Here is an 18,225-nt window from a genome sequence, read left to right on the forward strand (position 1 = left end):
ATTTTGCCCTACATTCCTACACCACAAAGCTAGAGAGAAAACACAATGTTTGTATCAATAGCTGGAGACAGCCATGCTAAAGCCAAAAAGGCAGAGATTAGAAAAATACAAAAAGGGCAAGAACCAAGGTGGCTGATCTAATTAATATCTTTCTTCCTCCTTTGATGTCCCTATGAATGTTTCTTTTTGAAGGGGAGGGGAGCCTACAAAACTGTTAGGAGGAGCTGTAAACCACCAAAGATCCAAGCAGGTCGTAAACCAGCCCCAAACTGCTCAGAGCTGGCTACCTTTGGGTACATGATTGTCCTGGAGGAATTACATGTTTATAATTTAGCTTCAGGATTAAAATAACCAGTTGGGCAGAGGAAAAATAAGACATCAGCTGACAATTAAAGCCATCAGGACTCTGCTACACAGTATGAGTGTTGGTTTGGTTATTTAAATGCAGGCAACAAATACTGAAAATACTGACTTTAAGAATGGTGAGGAAACCTGGTGATGGTGGGTATGGGTTTGAGGCTTTTTTATGGCATTCAGCTGTCTGTCTCCACTCCTCTCAGTTTTGTCTTTTTAACTTGCATTTACTACTTCATGGAATCCATTTGTAATTCCACATTGTTTTAAAGTTAATAGATGGAAAAGAACTAGACAGGAGGTTATTGTGTGAGAGTGGGCTGCTTTTTGGTGTGGGTTTTTTCTTTTTTTAAATGAAAGTGAAATGGGGCTGGAGTGTGGGAAATTCCTTCCTCAGCAGTAACTTAACAAATTGGCCATTTTTCATCTACTCTGAGTAGGGGGAAAGACTGTCAAAGAATTTTAAAAGAAAACACTGCAAAATCTTATTAATTGAAGAAAGATTTTTGGCTTTCATTTTTCCAACCAATGAAAGCAAAATTCATGCATCATAATTTGGGATATTGTTCCCTAAAAAGGCTATAACAAGTAAAACCAGGCAGACAGCAGATAGAGCAGGAAAACACTAAGGTATGGAAAAAACCAAAGCCTGGATACTGTGACTCTGTCAGTAGTCAAAATTTTCAACACATTCATTTTTAATTTGTATTTCATTTAGGAACATGAGATTTACTATCATGATTTAACCATTACTCAACTAAGCCAAGGGGGACCCGAACTATTTCTTGTAGAACAACACACATACATGCTCTTGGATCTTCTTCCTGCCTGCATTCAGACTATTTTCTGTATTACAGCATACATTTGTACATGCAGAGGTTACTGAAATATCACTGCAGTGGTACCAGCATTATGGCACCCAAGAGCACAGGAGTGATGAGCGATTCAGGCTCCCTGCCTGGCAGGGGAGAAAAGCAGGAATCTGCAATAACTGAGCTGGGCACCTCCAAGCTCCTGTTACTGCAAACAACCCAGGCTGTGAGAGCAGAAACAGCTCCAGTGCAAGACACACCACTCCTGACTGAACACGGGGGTTAACCACAGCTGAGAAATCCCACTTGTACCTAGAACCAACCACTCTTGCATAATTACACTGATAAAAATGGATGGTCTGGATTTGTTCAGCCACAAAGCCCAGCCAGTCAACCTTTCAAAGAAATTTCTATTTTCCATACAAGCATTGGTGAGGAAAAAAAAGCAAAAAAAAAACCAAAAAAAAACCAAAAAAAAGCTTACTCTGTCTGTCTACTATTTGTTAACAACAGAACTAAGGATAATATTTGGGTACAACATAAAGAGATATCACCTGCATTTTCTGTCCTGCTAGATACACCCTGGCTATGGATGTTTGTACCCTTTCAGGCAGTGAGAGCTCATTGTCCCACAGACTACTTCACATGAAAACTGCTTCCCTGGACAGTACCTCCCCTCCAGTCTTTGCTCATCCACATGTAGATCAAATCCATACACTTGGCAATGCTGGAGCACACACAGTTTGATAACACAACTTTTAGCACAGTCAGCACCAGAGAGAGGCAGGTACCTCAATGCACAGTTGTGAGCACAGGAATAAGCATTCCTGACCCCTGGAGTGAATGACTTTCCCTCTGAACTCTTGGCCTTCACTGTTCTGAGTATACAATATGCAATACTGAACTCATCTGCATCTACTTTTTTTGTTCCTAATAGATACTGCCATAGTACTTTCAGATATTCCTTCAGTACAAAAAGGTTTCTCTAAAGAGAATATACACAGAGGAGCCCTGGATGTCACAGGAGACTTCAGTGAAACTCTCTGGTCAGTAGAGCCCTCTCTTTCTGGGTCAGACACACAAACCATTTCAAGCTGTGTTTTCATGACTTGCCTCTGTGCTTCCTTGGCACTTCCTCCACTTTTGTTCAGTCAACTGAGCAACTTCACATGATGCCCCATTTCTTGTGTTGATTCAACTCTTAAGGACCCTCAAACCCATTTCTCAGGTTTGCTTGGCTTGTATGTACTTCTGTTTGGCTCATGGCTTCAATTCTTCCAGCCATTTTATGCTGCTCCCTGTCCTTCTGCTCTGAGGGACATTTCAGCCCAGCCAGCTGCACTGCAGTCAGTCCTTCCAGGTGACTGATCAGGTTTGATAAAATATTCCCCTCCAAAATGGAGGTAAAGCAGGTTAAGGCAAGCCTGGTATCACAGTTCACTAAACTTTTCCTATTTTAAGCAACACGAACTATTCCAACCCTTCAGATTCTAATTTAAGCAACACCCTTATTTTTGAAACCTTTTCCACTTACAATTCATATTATATTTTCTGGAACTATTTCCTTCTTTTCTTCAAAAATTCATTTCATTTCGATTGCAATCAAACTTATTGCCTGCACTATGATAGCACATGCTTATTGCCTGGTTGTGTACACCCACATGGCAACACTGTGGTCTGGTATTTGACAAACTCCTGCTAATCAGCATAGGCACAGCACAGACAACATTCAGGTTAAAAAAAAACCAAAGCCAAAAATCAACAAAGCAAAAACCACAGGAAGTTGATTAAAAATATTTCAAAACCGATTCTAAAGTATTACATGAGTTCTCTGGCCCTTACCCAGATGGCCATTTGAGAAGAAATCCCAATCTAGTTATTTCCTACCTTTATTGTCTGGAAAAAAAAAAATTCTGCAATAATCCTGTGGAAAGGAAAGTGCATTTGCATATATGCTGGATTCAGTTCCTTACTGGATATGTCTTGTCTTGGCAAATCCATTTCCTGTTGCAAATGTAAAGACTCTGTCTCCTTGCATTGAGTTCTGTTAAAAACCACCCAAGAGTAGCTGACATAAATAGTGCACAAGTAAGCACAAAGGGCTCAACATCCTACAAGCAAAACTCTTACTCTGCTAGCTGAATTTTTTTAGGTTTTGGCAGAAATATCGTTTTAGAGACCCAATAAATGTACACTGGAGTCATAAGGCTTTTCTCAGCTGAAGATTTACATGGGCCTCCTTTGTATCGGCCACAAAAGTATTTTAAGAGTTTGGAAATTCTAGAGGCTTTCCTCCTGCCTTACTCAGCCATTCAAGCTTGATCCTCATTAAATCCCCTGACATGTAATATATTCCAGTGTACGAGAAGCCCTTCATTGCCTCTCCATGCTCAGAAGGCAATAACCCCATTTTCAAAGGCTGGAGCAGGAACTCCTGCAGGTGTTTCCTTACCCTCCATGCTGAGCCAGGAGGACTGGGCTAACACCATGTGAGTGAGTCCATGGAATGCTCCGGAACAGCTTGAGGGAAACCATTTTTAGATTCCACTAAGGAGAGTCTCTGCTCTCGCAGAAGGTTTAGGATGGAATTTATCTGCAGTGCAGGATGGGTACTGGAGACACTGATGCCATTTCTAACTCCATCACCAACCCCTGTGACCATGGACTCAGCAGCTGACCCTGTTCCCTGACCTGGGTCACACTGAAGACAACACCTGAGCCTGCAGTCTCTTACACAGCCTTTGCTTCCCCACTTGTGAAATGGAGATCAGGAATTTAGCAGCACATCAGAGATCTCAGATGAAAGCCATGCCCCCAAAGCCAAGATTTGCCAAGATTCAGGACATATCAGGTGTATATCAGGGTCAGCTCAGTAGTGAGAATGTGCACGTTGAAGGAGAGATTTCTCTGATCCCCTAAATACTGTTTTTTAATGTGTTTTACAATGAGGCATCAGTTTTTTGACTCAGAAAAGTGGTCATGTTTGTGAGCACATATACTCAATATTAGTAGAATTAACATTTTTCCAGGAAGAGATTCAGATTGTTTAAAATGTGATTGGATTTTCAGTTAATTATATGCTCATGTACAAAGTAAACACGAATTTGGACCTGTCCCTTTAGGCACTTCTCATGGATTCCTGTTCTCTGGTTGTGGCCCTTTCTTACCTGTGTAATTAGGAGGGCAGAGACACACATAGTTGTTGATCCCATCCACACATGTAGAGTTATTCTCACAGTCATTATCTTCACAGTCATCTGGGTTTATTTCACACCTCTCCCCCTCATACCCAAGAAGACAAGAACAGCTTTGGAGAAAGAAAAAAAATTAATAAAAGTTAGCATGGATCTAAAGGGACAGGAGGTTTGAGGTATAAAACTGAAATTAAAACATACAAAAGTCAGTTGGAGCCAAATTCACTGCTGCTCTGAGGCATACAGCAATTTAACCCCATGTGTTTGGTGAAGGATGCAGTCTGATGGTTCCTGGGGTCATGTAATTATTTACATGAGACAAAAACCTTCCTCAGGAGCCAGCCTCTGCCATGCTCCCTTTGCTTGCTTTACTGATAACTCTGGCCCTTAACTGAAGTAAGCAACTCCAGGGCAGGAGAGTAAACATTCATCACAATATTCAAATCCTTGGCTTCCCTGTTAATGGTTTTGTGAGAATGTGGACATTTGCCTACTGAGGACTGCACAATCACAGGACAACTTGGCAGCTCTTAGGTACCTCGGTCTCTTCAAAGAACAGCAGCTTGAGTTGCATTTACAGACATGAGTGTTTTCTTCTCATTACTACTTTGTCACTTGTCCAAACAAGAAATGTTTGGGAACGATTGCTTTCACAAGTGCTGTAAGATTTCAGTATGTCTGCAGCTCCCCGAACATTTATTTGGAGAAGGGCTGATGATGCCCAGATAATTCAATCAAAACACAGACCATGGCAGAGCTAGTAATGGTTCTGTGAGGATGTGGACACTAGTGAAGAATAATTGCACTAGACATTTTATCTCACACGAGTGTGATGTATGGTCCCTAGAGGGAGTGTAACGAACTAAATGGTTGAAGAATGGCTTGATTTTTTTCAATCTCCATTTCCTCTCTAGATCTAGAAGCTATGGTTACAAACAGAACCTTTAAATTTTAAACTATCCATAAGTGATGAAGAGGTGGAGGCCAGAGTTTCCTAAAAGAGAGTCTAAAAACATGAGTTAAGTGCTTCAGTAATATCAGTAGTTTCTGAGAAGCCAGCAATGATATTTGAAGTGTCAGTTTTGAAGTGCCAGCACTGCTGTTCAGTAGTCACACAAAGGGTTGTTTCGAGTCCAGTCCAAACTACACATTCACTCAGCTGTTCATTTCCTTTCTTATGCAGGCTCTGGTGGCAGAAAAGGAACTGAACAAATAAAAAGCACTACTGATTGATGAGGATGAAAACCAGAGAGCACTACAGCAGTCACACTAATTGCCATCCGCTGTTTTTGGAAACCAGGAGAATTTCCAATGCAGACATAGCTGCAGGGTGCTGTTTTCAGCTCCGATGGACAAGGTGGACATGAAGTGGTTATCCTGACTTATGTAGGTGTCATGGGATGGAGATGGAGAAAGCCCTGGAGGAAAAGGACCTCTTCAGAATCTGTGAAGAAAGCTGCAGGATTTTTCCTTCCCTTCCTCCTCTGTGCCACAGCAGAGTGCACGGACTCCAAAGGGAGGGATGACACAAAGCTGTGCATCCACCCTCAGTAGTCCCAGGCTGGATCCTGAGCATTAGGTTAGATTCTTCATGATGTGCAATCTCAGAAAGGAGTAATAAAGAGGAGAAAAAATGGGAAGGGAATGTGTCTTGAGCCACCACAACAGTTAGATCTTTCAGACAGGTAGAAAAGAGGGACTGGTCACATTCAGAGTCATCTTCATTCTGCAGGGACCATCCACAGGTCATGAGAGTTAGAAAACCTTCACCATGAATAACCAAAACCAAACTGCTCAAATAAATCCAATTTAGGACACAATAAACCAATAAGCAATATTTTCTTTTCCTGTCTCAAGCTCATTATTGCTAATAAAACATGTCCTCTTGCTGACCCAGAGCCAGAGGATCACAGGAGGTGGAGAGGAAAGAAGAGCTGGCACACCATCTTTTGTGGCAATGCAAGTATCAGGGAGAGGGTTAAAGACACCTAATTAAATACAGTGATACATTCATCATGCCTTGCTTTTTGATTACAAAACCCCATTTTCAGGGGTTTATAACTCGGTCATAAAAATATGCTCCAGGCTGCAACTTGGAAGACAAGGTCTCAGTTTGGGAACAGAAATTTTTCTCTCCATTTAAAGAAAAGCAACAAGAGTGTCTTTGTGCTGGTGATTTTTTAATGTGAATGTAACACCATTTTCCTTCCACAAAAGGATTGGGACAGCTTGGATGTGTGCAATTAAAAATGACATTATTAAATACTATCACGGTAATGGTTCACAGTGGAGTTACCATTAGTAACAATTCATTTGGGATTGTTAACATAAATTGCTCAGTATTAGGACACATTCCATACTCAGGGAAATGTCAGAATAATGGATGACATTTGGCTACTGGTCCTTATGTAGTATAGGGAGTCTTTACATTATTGCTTATGTATGATTCTTTATTTTGATTTTCATTCAAATGTGCCAGATATGAGCCTTGAAATTCAAAGATAAAACATACAACTTGGGACCCGCATTGAACCACATGTTGAAAGAGCGGCAGTTTGGGACTGTTTGTATGTATTCTCCCAGAAAAGGCTTAGAAGAAAAATGAAGTCTGCTGAGTGACTGCAAGGTCATCAAACTTGGGTTCCAGCTGACCCAGGGAGAAAATGAATTCCAGAGACAATGAAGAAAACTTTGCAGTGACTCAGTGTGAGACAGCATTTCACTTGGATGTTGGAAACAATAGAGCCAGGCAGGAAACAACTGTTTCCTAAGTTGCTGTGTTCTAATAAAGTTACAAATTCCCTATTCCTTCTGTTTAGGGATTGGTGGTGTGCTCTCCTATATAGAATTAAATAACATCCCATTATCCTCATGAAGTTGCAAGGGAACACAAAGCTTAATGGCAACATTTTGGGGTAAACTTTTGGACCCAAAGCATTTTTAAGTTTTTTTTTTTAGCTGGCAATATTTAAAGTTTACTGTACTAGATTTTTTTAAATAAACTCTAACGAAACAATTTAGCATCTGTTTATTAAAATAGATATCCATACGGTGTGTCAAGTTTCAAAAAAATCAGCTTTTAAATAGAGATAGTAAATTCTTTCAGGAATATTACAATTTCATGGTAAAGAAGCCTTTTAGGTCTAGATCCCAATGGAGTAGCCTGTAAGTCTGGAAGTGCAATGTTTTTGCTTGAACTAGGCAGAATTAACACTAGGCAGTTAATCAGTTCCAGGATTTTACATTTATGAGGGCACTTACAGCTTGTGGAAAATGCTAAAAAAAACCGGTCTGGGAAACGAGGGGGTTTTATATGGAGAAAAGTTAAAATAACCCCGAGCCTTTGTTTCCCAGCACCGCAGGTTATCGGAGATCAGCTGTTGCCTGTGGGTAACTGCAGCACGGCTGACAGCTCTGCTCCTGCCAAAGCCTCCCTTCCAGGAATGCTGAACCACCAGGACGTGGCTCACTGGCCATCTCTTTTATCAGTCTCAATAAGTGACTTTTTTGGCAACCTTTTGTCAAGGCAGACATAGATTAGATTAGAACAATTCAAAGGGAAGAAGAACTTCATGTTTCCAATCCTCCGATCCACACGGTGTCACTTATCTATTCTTCAGCACAGAGGTCGCCCCTACTTGAAAGGAAGAGAATATGAAAATTACTCGGGATTGAAAAAGTGCAAGGGTAAAAGAGGATGGAGTTACTCCAGCTGAACCTTTGCCCTTGGCCATCCCACCAGGATCTGCTATTCCAGCAAACCTGAGCGCCTCAGGCCCCTGCTGCTGAGAGCCCTTGTGGGCACCAGGCACAGCGGGGGCATTGGGCTGGAATCTCAGGCATAACTAGGAGTTTCCTGTCTTTGGGGGGAACATCACCACCTTAGCATTGTTTCAAATGGTAATTTTCTTATCTGAGGCCACAGAAACTTGAGAGTTAAAACAGCTTGGCATTTCATAGGGAGAGAGCTTTGGCTTAAGTTTCCTTTTTACAAGAGTAAAGATTTGACAAGTTTGGCAGCAGGGCTTGTGTATGAATATATTTCCCTAGGGAAGAGAATATACAGAAGATATAATTTCTTTTACAGGCCACACAACAAAAAAATCCAAGGAGGCCTCTCCTGAAAACGTTTTTGACATCCACTTCCTCACAGCACATAATGCAGGGCAGCGTTCTCCCATCCTGGTGAGCACAATTTATAGGCACATAACTCTGACTGCTGCCATCCACTGGAGAGATTGCCCACCAAAAAACCCCAACCCAACCAACCAAATTCACTCTCAAAATGTTTCTATATCTTCCTTGTCACTGACTTTTCCATCTCCACACCACATCTGCCTATGCCATGCTAAAGCTCCACAGTCCTGCAGAGCCACAGAGGCTGCGGACTGACTGAATTAAATACAAGGAGAAAATGGAGCAATGAATATGCTGAACATCCAATTTCATGCAGCAGGATTTTGATGAGATATGGTGTTATTAGACCAACTGAAACTCTATAAATAACTATAAAAGCAGAATCCTTCCCTAAAAAGCCTCGAATGTTGTTCAGCAACAAAACCACCCCTGCAGTTTTATAAAGGATCTCAAAAACAATGCTCATTTGGAACTGAAGCAAAGCCTCTGAAATTGTAAAGTTCATTCAATTCATGAGAGAAATTCAGAAGTAGCTCTCAATTCTCATTCAAAACTTTTTATCTCCTACCACGGAACAAAACAAAAATGCTAAAAAAAAATCCAATCCAAAATATATGCTGAAGGCTCTCATTCTAGTATTATGGATATTATAAAATGTTTTACTACTGCATTTTTAGTATCAGCTATATTTTTGAAAAATGGGTACTGAGTGACAAACTCCAGATATTCTAATATGGTACAGTTTGGCTTTGGCACAAGCTGGAAAGAGGTGTGTACATGAGTGACCAGAAAGGTAAGCAAACCAAAGACCACCAGACCATTAATGCTCTCAAGTAGAAACTGAACCTGAACTTCTACTCCAAAAATTGCAGGGCCTGCTAAAATCTGAATCAAGAGGAGGTAGATCAGATCAGGGAAGTGGTTTCACCAGAATCTATGGAGTCTGTCAAGCAACATGACCACTTGGACATGTTGTGACCTGCAGAGCCTTCCCCTCCTCTCCCACCACCACACACCATGACCCTGCAAGCACATCTCGACTCAGGAGACTCCTCTGCTCTGCTCAGGGGCTGTCACAGGTGTTTGAGCTGAGGCCTGAACTGCCCCTCATGGAGAAGTGGCCATGTTCGCTCCTGCTCTCCACAATGGAAAACCTCCAGTTGCTGTTCATTACAGAGCCTGACAGTGCCTCTTCATCCCCATCAACCTGTGCTTTTCCACTGTGTCCTGTGATGTGCTGCATCTGCTTCTGGAAGCGGAGAATTCTTGAGGGTGGGCCGGCACAGAGAGAAGTGTTGGGGCATTTCTTCCGTTTACTGCTTCTTCTTTTGCAAGAAACAGCATAAATACAGAGGAGCAAATCTATGAAAATTCCAGCAGCTCTTTTTTAAAAAAAAACTTTATATCAACTTGAATGACAACCACTGACCAAAGCCTCAAACTTGTATTAGCTGTGCAGTAGTGCCTGCTATGTCATTAAAATTTCTGGACTTCCCCACCTATGCTACATCTTTGTTTTATGGGCAAACTGAAATCCACAATATCCAGCTGCAGAGGTTTTTCTCTTGCAGGCACAATGCTTAGGATGTGGCAATCTCCCCATGCTCTTCAATTGTTTCTTTAAAGCCTGTTTGTCTGCAAGATTCTTCAGTATGAAAACATTTTGGATCTGGTTGTCAAGCAACAGATGCTCACTTTACAAACACAAAAACAGCTTAGATGTGAGACTGAAATGCCCCAAGGAAAATTAGGATACAGATAACACAATGCAGATCATAGAGACCGCTCAAAAGCTCTTAAATGTATATTCCATTATGAGGAAATAAGGAAGCCTGTTTCATGGAAAACAATATGTCACACCAGTGAAACCAAAGCAATAGTTTTGTAGGGCAAATGAAGTGTCACAAGCAGCAGTTTCTATAAAGTAGCCACTACAGTTCATTAATGCAAAGCAGAAACACATTAAATTTTATCATCTCATTTTAAATGAACTTTGTGCTACTACCTGAATCCATCTTTGTTTGCCTCGGTGAGGTGGCAGGTCCCTCCATTCTGACATGGATTTTGAATGCAGGAATTAATGGGCACACTGCAGTCTTGACCCTGTTTGGGAAAATTCAAAAGAAACAATGTAAGACTCATGTCATCTGAATCAATGTCTCTTGTTCCTTCACTCGTGGCACACTTATAAGACTCATGGCAGACTCATGCATCAGACTCATGGCATCACCTAATGTTCTTCATTGATGATCAGATTTATTCATCACTTCAGTGAGAATTTGGCAGGGCAACTGCTTTATCCAATGGGACTGGTGGGTATCTCAGTATCATTTCAGTTTCAAGACTGTAATGAACTCTTTCATTGGAGTGTTTTAAGGAAACAGCTGGTTTCACCATTACTCTAACACACTTTAATGTTAGTAACAATGAAAAGAACGACTCATGACCAAAGGTAAGCAGAAGGCCACACACAGTGAGCACAAGCCCACACGGAGTCAGCACTCACCAACTGCATTCACCAGGCACTCAGTTAAACACTGCAGCAGCACACACTGCTCGTTACCGGCGTCAGAACCCACGGGGGAGACGCCCTTTGTGTGGGGGGAGCTGAGTTTGAATTTCTGCACAGAACACACCAAGATTTTATCACTGACTCAGTTCCCTTCTTAAAGATTGCCCTAGAACATACCTCAGTTCCAACTGAACCTCACCAGCTTGAGCAACCTCCACTGCTACTGACTTTTTACTAGCCCTTCAAGGCGTAAACATATTTCTCTGATTGTTAAATTCTGCTGATTAGAACAAGCTATTTGTAAAACTGGCAAATACATTGAAGAGTTTTGTCTTGCTTTCCAGTTACTGGCACAGTAGGGTGGAGTAAAGCCACCCAAAAGCATCAATACTCAAAGGATCTGTGCAATCGCAAGAAGTTCAAGAGATGGCTCTACTCTTCCTGCTGAAGATCCTGTTAGCAGTGGACCTCTGCCAGCTCATCTACTGTAAAGCTGGTGGATTACTGCAGTCAAGATGAGAAAAACATCTTGGGAGATACAATAATTCAGTCCAGGTAGCTGGTTTTTTTGTCTTAATTTGTTTCTGGAGAGCTTATCTTGAAATTGGTGCAGCTTCAATTAAGTCTAATCAAGGCATGAAAAACCCAAATCAGCTTATGAACTTTAGTACAGGGTTCATTTGGTCTGGTCTGTCCATTCCTGGTGCTTGGCTCTTCCTCATGTATCATATGGTTCAGTCCTCCAAATACCTCTGAAACCTTCGGTACTTTGCAGCAGGTAGGACAGGCTGCCATCGTGTGAAGAACTGAGAACTCATGGTGAAGGAGTGAGGCACACTGACTGTCAGGCTGGAAAAGACCTACACGATTGAGTCCAACCTTTGACCAATCCCCACCCTGATAACCAGACCAGAGCACTGAGTGCCACACTCAGTTGTCTCCTGAGTACCTCCAGAGATCATCACTCCATCACCTCCCTAGGCAGCACATTCCAATGCCTGACAATCCTTTCAGTGAAGAAGTTTTTCCTGGTAGTCCAGCCTGAACCTTTCCTGGTGCAGCCTGAGGCTGTTTCTCCTTGTCCTGCTGCTGGCTGCTTGGGAGCAGATCCTGACCCCCACCTGGCTGCACCCTCCTGTCAGGGAGTTGTAGAGCGTGAGAAGGTCCCCCCCAAGCCTCCTTTTCTCCAGGCTGAGCCCCCCAGATCCCTCAGCCACTCCTTTTATGTGACTGTCCAGACCCTTCCCCAGCTCTGTTCCCTTCTCTGGACATGCTCCAGCCCCTCAATGTCTTGCAGTGATGGTGGCCAGAACTGGACACAGCACTTGAGGTGTGGCCCCACCAGTGCCAAGTACAGAGGGCAATCACTGCCCTGATGCTTCTGGCCACCCTATTTCTGGTACAAGCCAGGTGCCACTGGCCTTCTTGCCCACCTGGGCACATGGGCTCATGTTCAGTCTCTGTAGACCAGCACCTCCTGGTCCTTTCCTTCCCGGCAGCTTTCCAGCCCCTCTGCCCCCAGTCTGGAGCTGCAGGGGGTTGTTGTGACCCAAGCGCAGGACGCAGCACTTGACTTTATTGAGCCTCATACCGTTGGCCTCCAGCAATATATATATATGTATATAATACTTTTTATACTATAATTTCATCCAACACCACAGAGGAGCTTTGTTAACAAAGCTGTATTTCTTGAGGCCCTGTCTCCAGCATTCCCCAGAGTGAGGAGAAGCAGCTTTGCATTTTAAAATTTCGGTAAATACGAGGAAAGAGGGACAGACTTTTCCACAGTTGAATCAGAAGAGAAACATTTCCAAAGAAGAGCAGAAAGCCCTGGCCACCCCGTGCCTTGCTGTGAGTTCATCCCCCAGCACAGCAGTGCCGGCAGCACGCACGGCCCTCACCCGAGGCCTGGCACAGAGGCTCTCGCTCCATCCGTGCTCCCTTTGCCAAGCAGCCTGTCCTTCTCCATTTGAAGTCCCGAGTCCCCAAATGGCTCAGGCAAGAATTGGGACAGCGCCGAGGGAAGCTCATGCAGGTTTTATTTTGGCACCATGTGGCCCGCAGCACTTGGCGGATGCGAAGCATGGAACAGTGACACTGATCCTCTCCCACCCTGCTCCAACGCTGCCCGGCCCTTGTCCATCTGTGCCCTGAATCCTGGGTGTTTACCACGTTACTGTAGGGAAGCTGGAAGGTGTTGGTTTTTATACTGTTCCTGTGTCCCTTGAGAATTGGTTATTATATAGATACTTCACTAACATCAGTTGCTTCTATTTCATACAAATTCTTCACCCCTGTATCACTAAAATATTAAACCCTTGGCAGCCAAGCAGAGCAAGCAGCAAAGCATCTGTTTTTCTGAAGGGTTTTGTCACAGTTGAACACCATGTAAAACAGTCCCATCACTTCCACTATAATTACTCAGATTAATTTGAATGTTCTTGTAAAAATTTAATAAAGATGTTAAAATGAGAGCAAGGCCCTTTCAGTCTCTTGCACTGGCACGTGAAATTTTGCATGACAAATTCTGCTCTCCTTTCTGTACTGAACATGGCTGAATTATTGGCTTCTTGGGCCTCAGGCAGCATGGAAACCCATTTGAATGTGCTGCTGAACCAGACAATTGCAACACTAAGCTGCTATGTAGCTTTAAGAAAATTAGAGTCTCTCTGACTCAGTTTACTCACTGTAATAAATGGTCAAACAACACTTAATCCTTCTCTGGGGATTATCTTATCTGAGATGACTTTATCAACAGCACATTGCGAGCCCACAAAACAAGTACAGCTTCTCTAACAAGGAAGACTTTGAGAAACAAAGAATTCTGAGAGGAGAGAAGCTGCAGAAAATAGCAGTACTAATAAATCTACAGCAAAGCAAGGCCATTTTATTTCTGTATGAGACTGTCACTACCCAGAAGAGCCTAAAGACATTCTAGAAACATCTTTCAAATGAATAATACAATTCTCTAGTCTCAATTTACAGTAAGACTTCTTACTGGAAAAATGGAATTGCTGTCAAGCATCACTAAAATTAATTTATCTGTGAGTTGGGAAATACTCCTTGAGTTCCATTTCCTGGAAATAACTATTGTTACAAAGGAGAATATTGTCTATTTGCTTCAAGACTAAAGAGCCTTTTAATGAGGTCTGAAGCAGAAATGGAGGTACAGACTTTGCTTCAAGGACAGGCAAGAAGATAGAACTGTCTCAGGAATTCACAGAAAGAGGATGAAAGTCCCGCTGTGTGTAATATTTTACTTCTAGAGCTTTTTTTGGATACAATAAATTTTTGCCTAGTCTGATAGGAAGGCATCAGATCCAAAACACTTTTATATATTTTCTCTCATTTTCTGTAGGAGTGGAAAGGTTTAGGCATTGAAACAGGAAATTTCTGCAACTTATTAGAAGACATATATGTTCAGAGTCCAGCTGTCCTTTTAAAGCTGAAGTACCTCAGCTGGTCCAGACTTTATCTGGGCTGCTCCAGCTCCATATTTCAGTGAATGAGAACAGAACTATCCACCATACATAGAAAGAGTCAGTTCTTTGTTTGAAATTACCCGTACTGGGCATTACTGTATCTACAAGCTGTTCCTCAGCACTGCTGTGCCAAATTCCAGCTTTTACAAGAATCCAATACTGGGAACATTATACCATGATCAATAAAACACCCAATAACAAGTAGCAAAAACTAATAAGAACCTCAGCAGGAAGAACAAGGGATAGTACAGTAAAAAAAAGCACTCATTTGCCTTGACACTGTTTCAACCACTGCAATAATTTTTTCAATTACTTTTCAAGAATTATTATTGTCTGTGTAGACCGAGAGTTTCATTCACACTCACAAGGCAGAGATTTGAACTCTGTCCATCCCAACGTGATCCTCCTCCCGTTTCTAGCAGCAGTAGGCACAGATAAGGGCTGGCAGCACAGAGCTCACACAGGCACAAGGTGGAAACCTCCTGGTGTATAAAACCGTCACTGCTGACTGCAGGAGTAACACGACCCAGGCAGCGAGGGAGACACCTGCAGACAGGCAGGAGTCTATCCAACCTCAATGGTTTGTGAATAGGGAGACCTCTTTCCAGCTAATTACAGCCCTGTTCAATGACTACAGTGTTTCACAGCATGCTGGAAAATAAGCTCTACAACAGAAATACCAAAGTTTATTCGACTTGTTAACGACATACAGTGTGTTCATAATAAATTTTATTTAGATGGTATATGTGGAGAACAGATGGTAGCATTCATGTGTTTAGTAAAAATACTAAATGAAGACAAATATAGTTGATAGAGACTTTAAATAAGGAACCAGGAAATCTTCATAAACAACTTAATTATCAAGGTCTAAATACAGCTAAAGCTTTTAGGGAAAACAGACAAAATTACCATCTACAAAGACACTGTATTGCACACTCTGTCCTTTACATTCCTAATAGTGGGATGGATGCATCCATGTCCAACTCTCAGTCTCACAAACATTAAAACACTTGTCTTACAGGTTTCCTGGTCAGAAGTTAATAAGAAACCATTACATTAAGGGAAAAGGCTTAGTAAATCTTCCACTTCATGATAGGCTGGAAGGAAAATTCACAGAGAGATAAGTGCGAAGCACACTGTGTTCCATGAATATATCCAGGAATGTTATTCCAACCTACAAGTATCTGCCAGCTTTAACATTCCAGCCTCCTAATCCTGGGAAATGAAGAATAAATGGGACACTTGCAGCCACTTTGTTGGACTGTGCTCTGCTCCCGCAGAGCATGGCAAGTATTTTATCAGTTTTCTGAATTATTCTGATCTAGGTTGATACATGCACTTGAGTTTTACTACACCTGGATGTGCCTGGGACCTGCCCTTAAATTCAGACCTGCAAGGTCCAACAGCAGAGGGAAGGGCTAAATGTGGTGTGTAACAGTGATTTCCTGATGCTTTGTATAAAAGAATGAGATGGGATGGGACGAGAGGAAAGGAGAGGGGGAAAAATCCAAAAACAATAGAAGACACAGACACTCAGCACAGAAAGAGAATTCAGTCTGAACTTTTGAATGGAGCTTTTTTCTTTGAGTTTTACTTCTTTCATGCTTATTAAAGTGAGAACTTTGATCAAAGGTTTTCCTGAAGCTGTGCCGTGCAGCTATCCAATAAGCTATAAACTGATGCTAATTTTTACCTTATAGCATTTTTTACCAGTGACTTCTCTCACCACTTGAAACCTTTATCCCTTTGCCAAAAATAGTCAAAATTGGAAGGTAAATTGAAATTTTCCAGGCCAGGACGGGAATGAGATGTCTCGCAATCTAAGTTTTATCACATTAACTTCAATTCCGCTAGAAAATGAAGCTGGGAAAAAAGAATGAGGCATTCAGCAGTTTTCCCTGTAATAAATACATTTAGCAACCATAAACACAAAGAAGAAACAAGAATAATTTTGCATAATTGACCAAGGAAACACGATACCATGAATTCAGCCTCACAGCCAACACACTAAGTTATAAGTTTGGTAGGAAAATTCTCTCAAGTTCTATTCACAATTGTGTGTTTCAGAGGCTTTCAAGGCAGGGAAACCCAGTTTTTGCTATAATGGGATCATAAAAAGAAGTTTTACATGTACTGCAAGTCTTACAGCAGTCATGAAAGCTAGCAGGGCATCTGGTGCTAACTGCAGCATGAGGGACTTCAGGGACACCTCAGCGATCCCTGCGAACACAGCTTTGGGAAGGGAATGCCTTTAAGTAATTAGAGATGTTGTAAACTGTGTGAAGAGTGGAACTAACTTCAAAATGTAAAATTAACTGAAATTCTTTTACAGGAAGGGCTAAACCATACAGCATTGGGAATGACTGTTATTTTACCAGTGAGGTCATTTGAAACTGATTTCCTGATTGCACTGATATTCAGATACATGCAGACAGCCCTGTTATCCACACACAGTAATGCAAAGCTCTTCAGTAGATCCAGGTGATACTGTTTTCCTTGTTTATGCTCTTTCTGGCCACGGACATAATGGCTAAGCCTCAATCTGGAAAAGATGTATCTGATGCTCACTGGCAAGGTCAAGCAACTCGAAGAGCTGGCAGGGCATACGTCAGATCCATCTGCTTAGGCATATATACAAATTATTTGGCAAGGCATGGATAATATCACAGCAATTTTGGATCAGACTGCTTTCAGATTGCCAGGTGGAAGTTGAAAGATTTTGATCATCTGTTGTTCGCAAAAATCTTGTGACTCCTCCTTCTGAACACAGACCTTGCTATAGACACCCACACCTCAGGGATGAATCCCCACTCACACTGGGGATGAATTAACTCTTTCTCTTCAGTCACCCGTCCCAACAGGGTAATAAAAATGTACCTTCTGAGGACTGCTGTTTAGAAGCCAATTGATTTAACGTGAAAAATTAATTTATTTCACCCACCTCTAGTTTGGAATAAAAGCTTTTTAATATAAATCTGAATTTACCTAGCATAATCTGATTTGTATTTTCAGTTCAGTATCGCTGTTTATACACCTGTACTTACACTGACACGTCCATGCTACAGCAGAGTTGCCTGCTGCTCATAAACATGAGAAATACTATTTGCTAAATGGCACAAAAGGCAGCTTATGAAGAGACCCTGATATTGTTCTTGTGCTGCCCCTCCCACCACCCAGCTGATTTAGCTCCCTCTGCAAACTTTCTCAGTATTATTATCCAAAGTAAAAATACAGACAATATTTACACCCCACCATCTTCAGCACTGTGTAGTTACCTCCTGTACCAGTCTAGCTTCATCTGGCATATATATAATTCATAATTGGCCATGGCAGCAGCACTTCTTAGTGACTTCCTTGTCCTTGTTAATAAATCACAATTGTCAATTTATAGAAAATTAGGCAAGCTCTGCCCTCTTAAGCCTCATTTTATTTAAATCAGAAAGATTTATGACCCTCCAGGGTATAATACACCTTCCATTACCTCTCCAGCTAGTAATCAAGAATATGCCTGTCAAAGTCAAAGTGCAAGGATTCATCATATTATTTTTTAAAAACTCTGTTTCTTCTCCTATGAGTATGGAATTTAATTCTCTGTGGACATCTGAGGTTTATTTTGTAATTACATTAATTACCATGTAAATCCTGATTGCCCTTCTAAACCTCTCCTCACATAAGCACTTTGGGTTTCAATGGTCTTTTGGGCTTTTAATCAATGACAGGAGATATGTCATTAA

The 18,225-nt window shown here is 41.7% G+C and overlaps 1 protein-coding gene across 2 annotated transcripts in view; it reads right to left on the minus strand.

Annotated features, from left to right (window-relative positions):
* SLIT3 (slit guidance ligand 3) overlaps window positions 1–18,225 on the minus strand; it is a 486,134-nt gene that overhangs the window by 40,938 nt on the left and 426,971 nt on the right. For both annotated transcript variants that reach the window (XM_048319827.1, XM_048319828.1), the window contains 2 exons: window positions 10,503–10,600; window positions 4,334–4,473 (listed from right to left, as the gene is read on the minus strand). In XM_048319827.1, coding sequence (XP_048175784.1) covers window positions 4,334–4,473; window positions 10,503–10,600 — 238 coding nt within the window. The remainder of the gene's footprint in view (window positions 1–4,333; window positions 4,474–10,502; window positions 10,601–18,225) is intronic.

Source organism: Corvus hawaiiensis, chromosome 15 (assembly GCF_020740725.1).
Source record: "Corvus hawaiiensis isolate bCorHaw1 chromosome 15, bCorHaw1.pri.cur, whole genome shotgun sequence".
Taxonomy (NCBI): domain Eukaryota; kingdom Metazoa; phylum Chordata; class Aves; order Passeriformes; family Corvidae; genus Corvus; species Corvus hawaiiensis.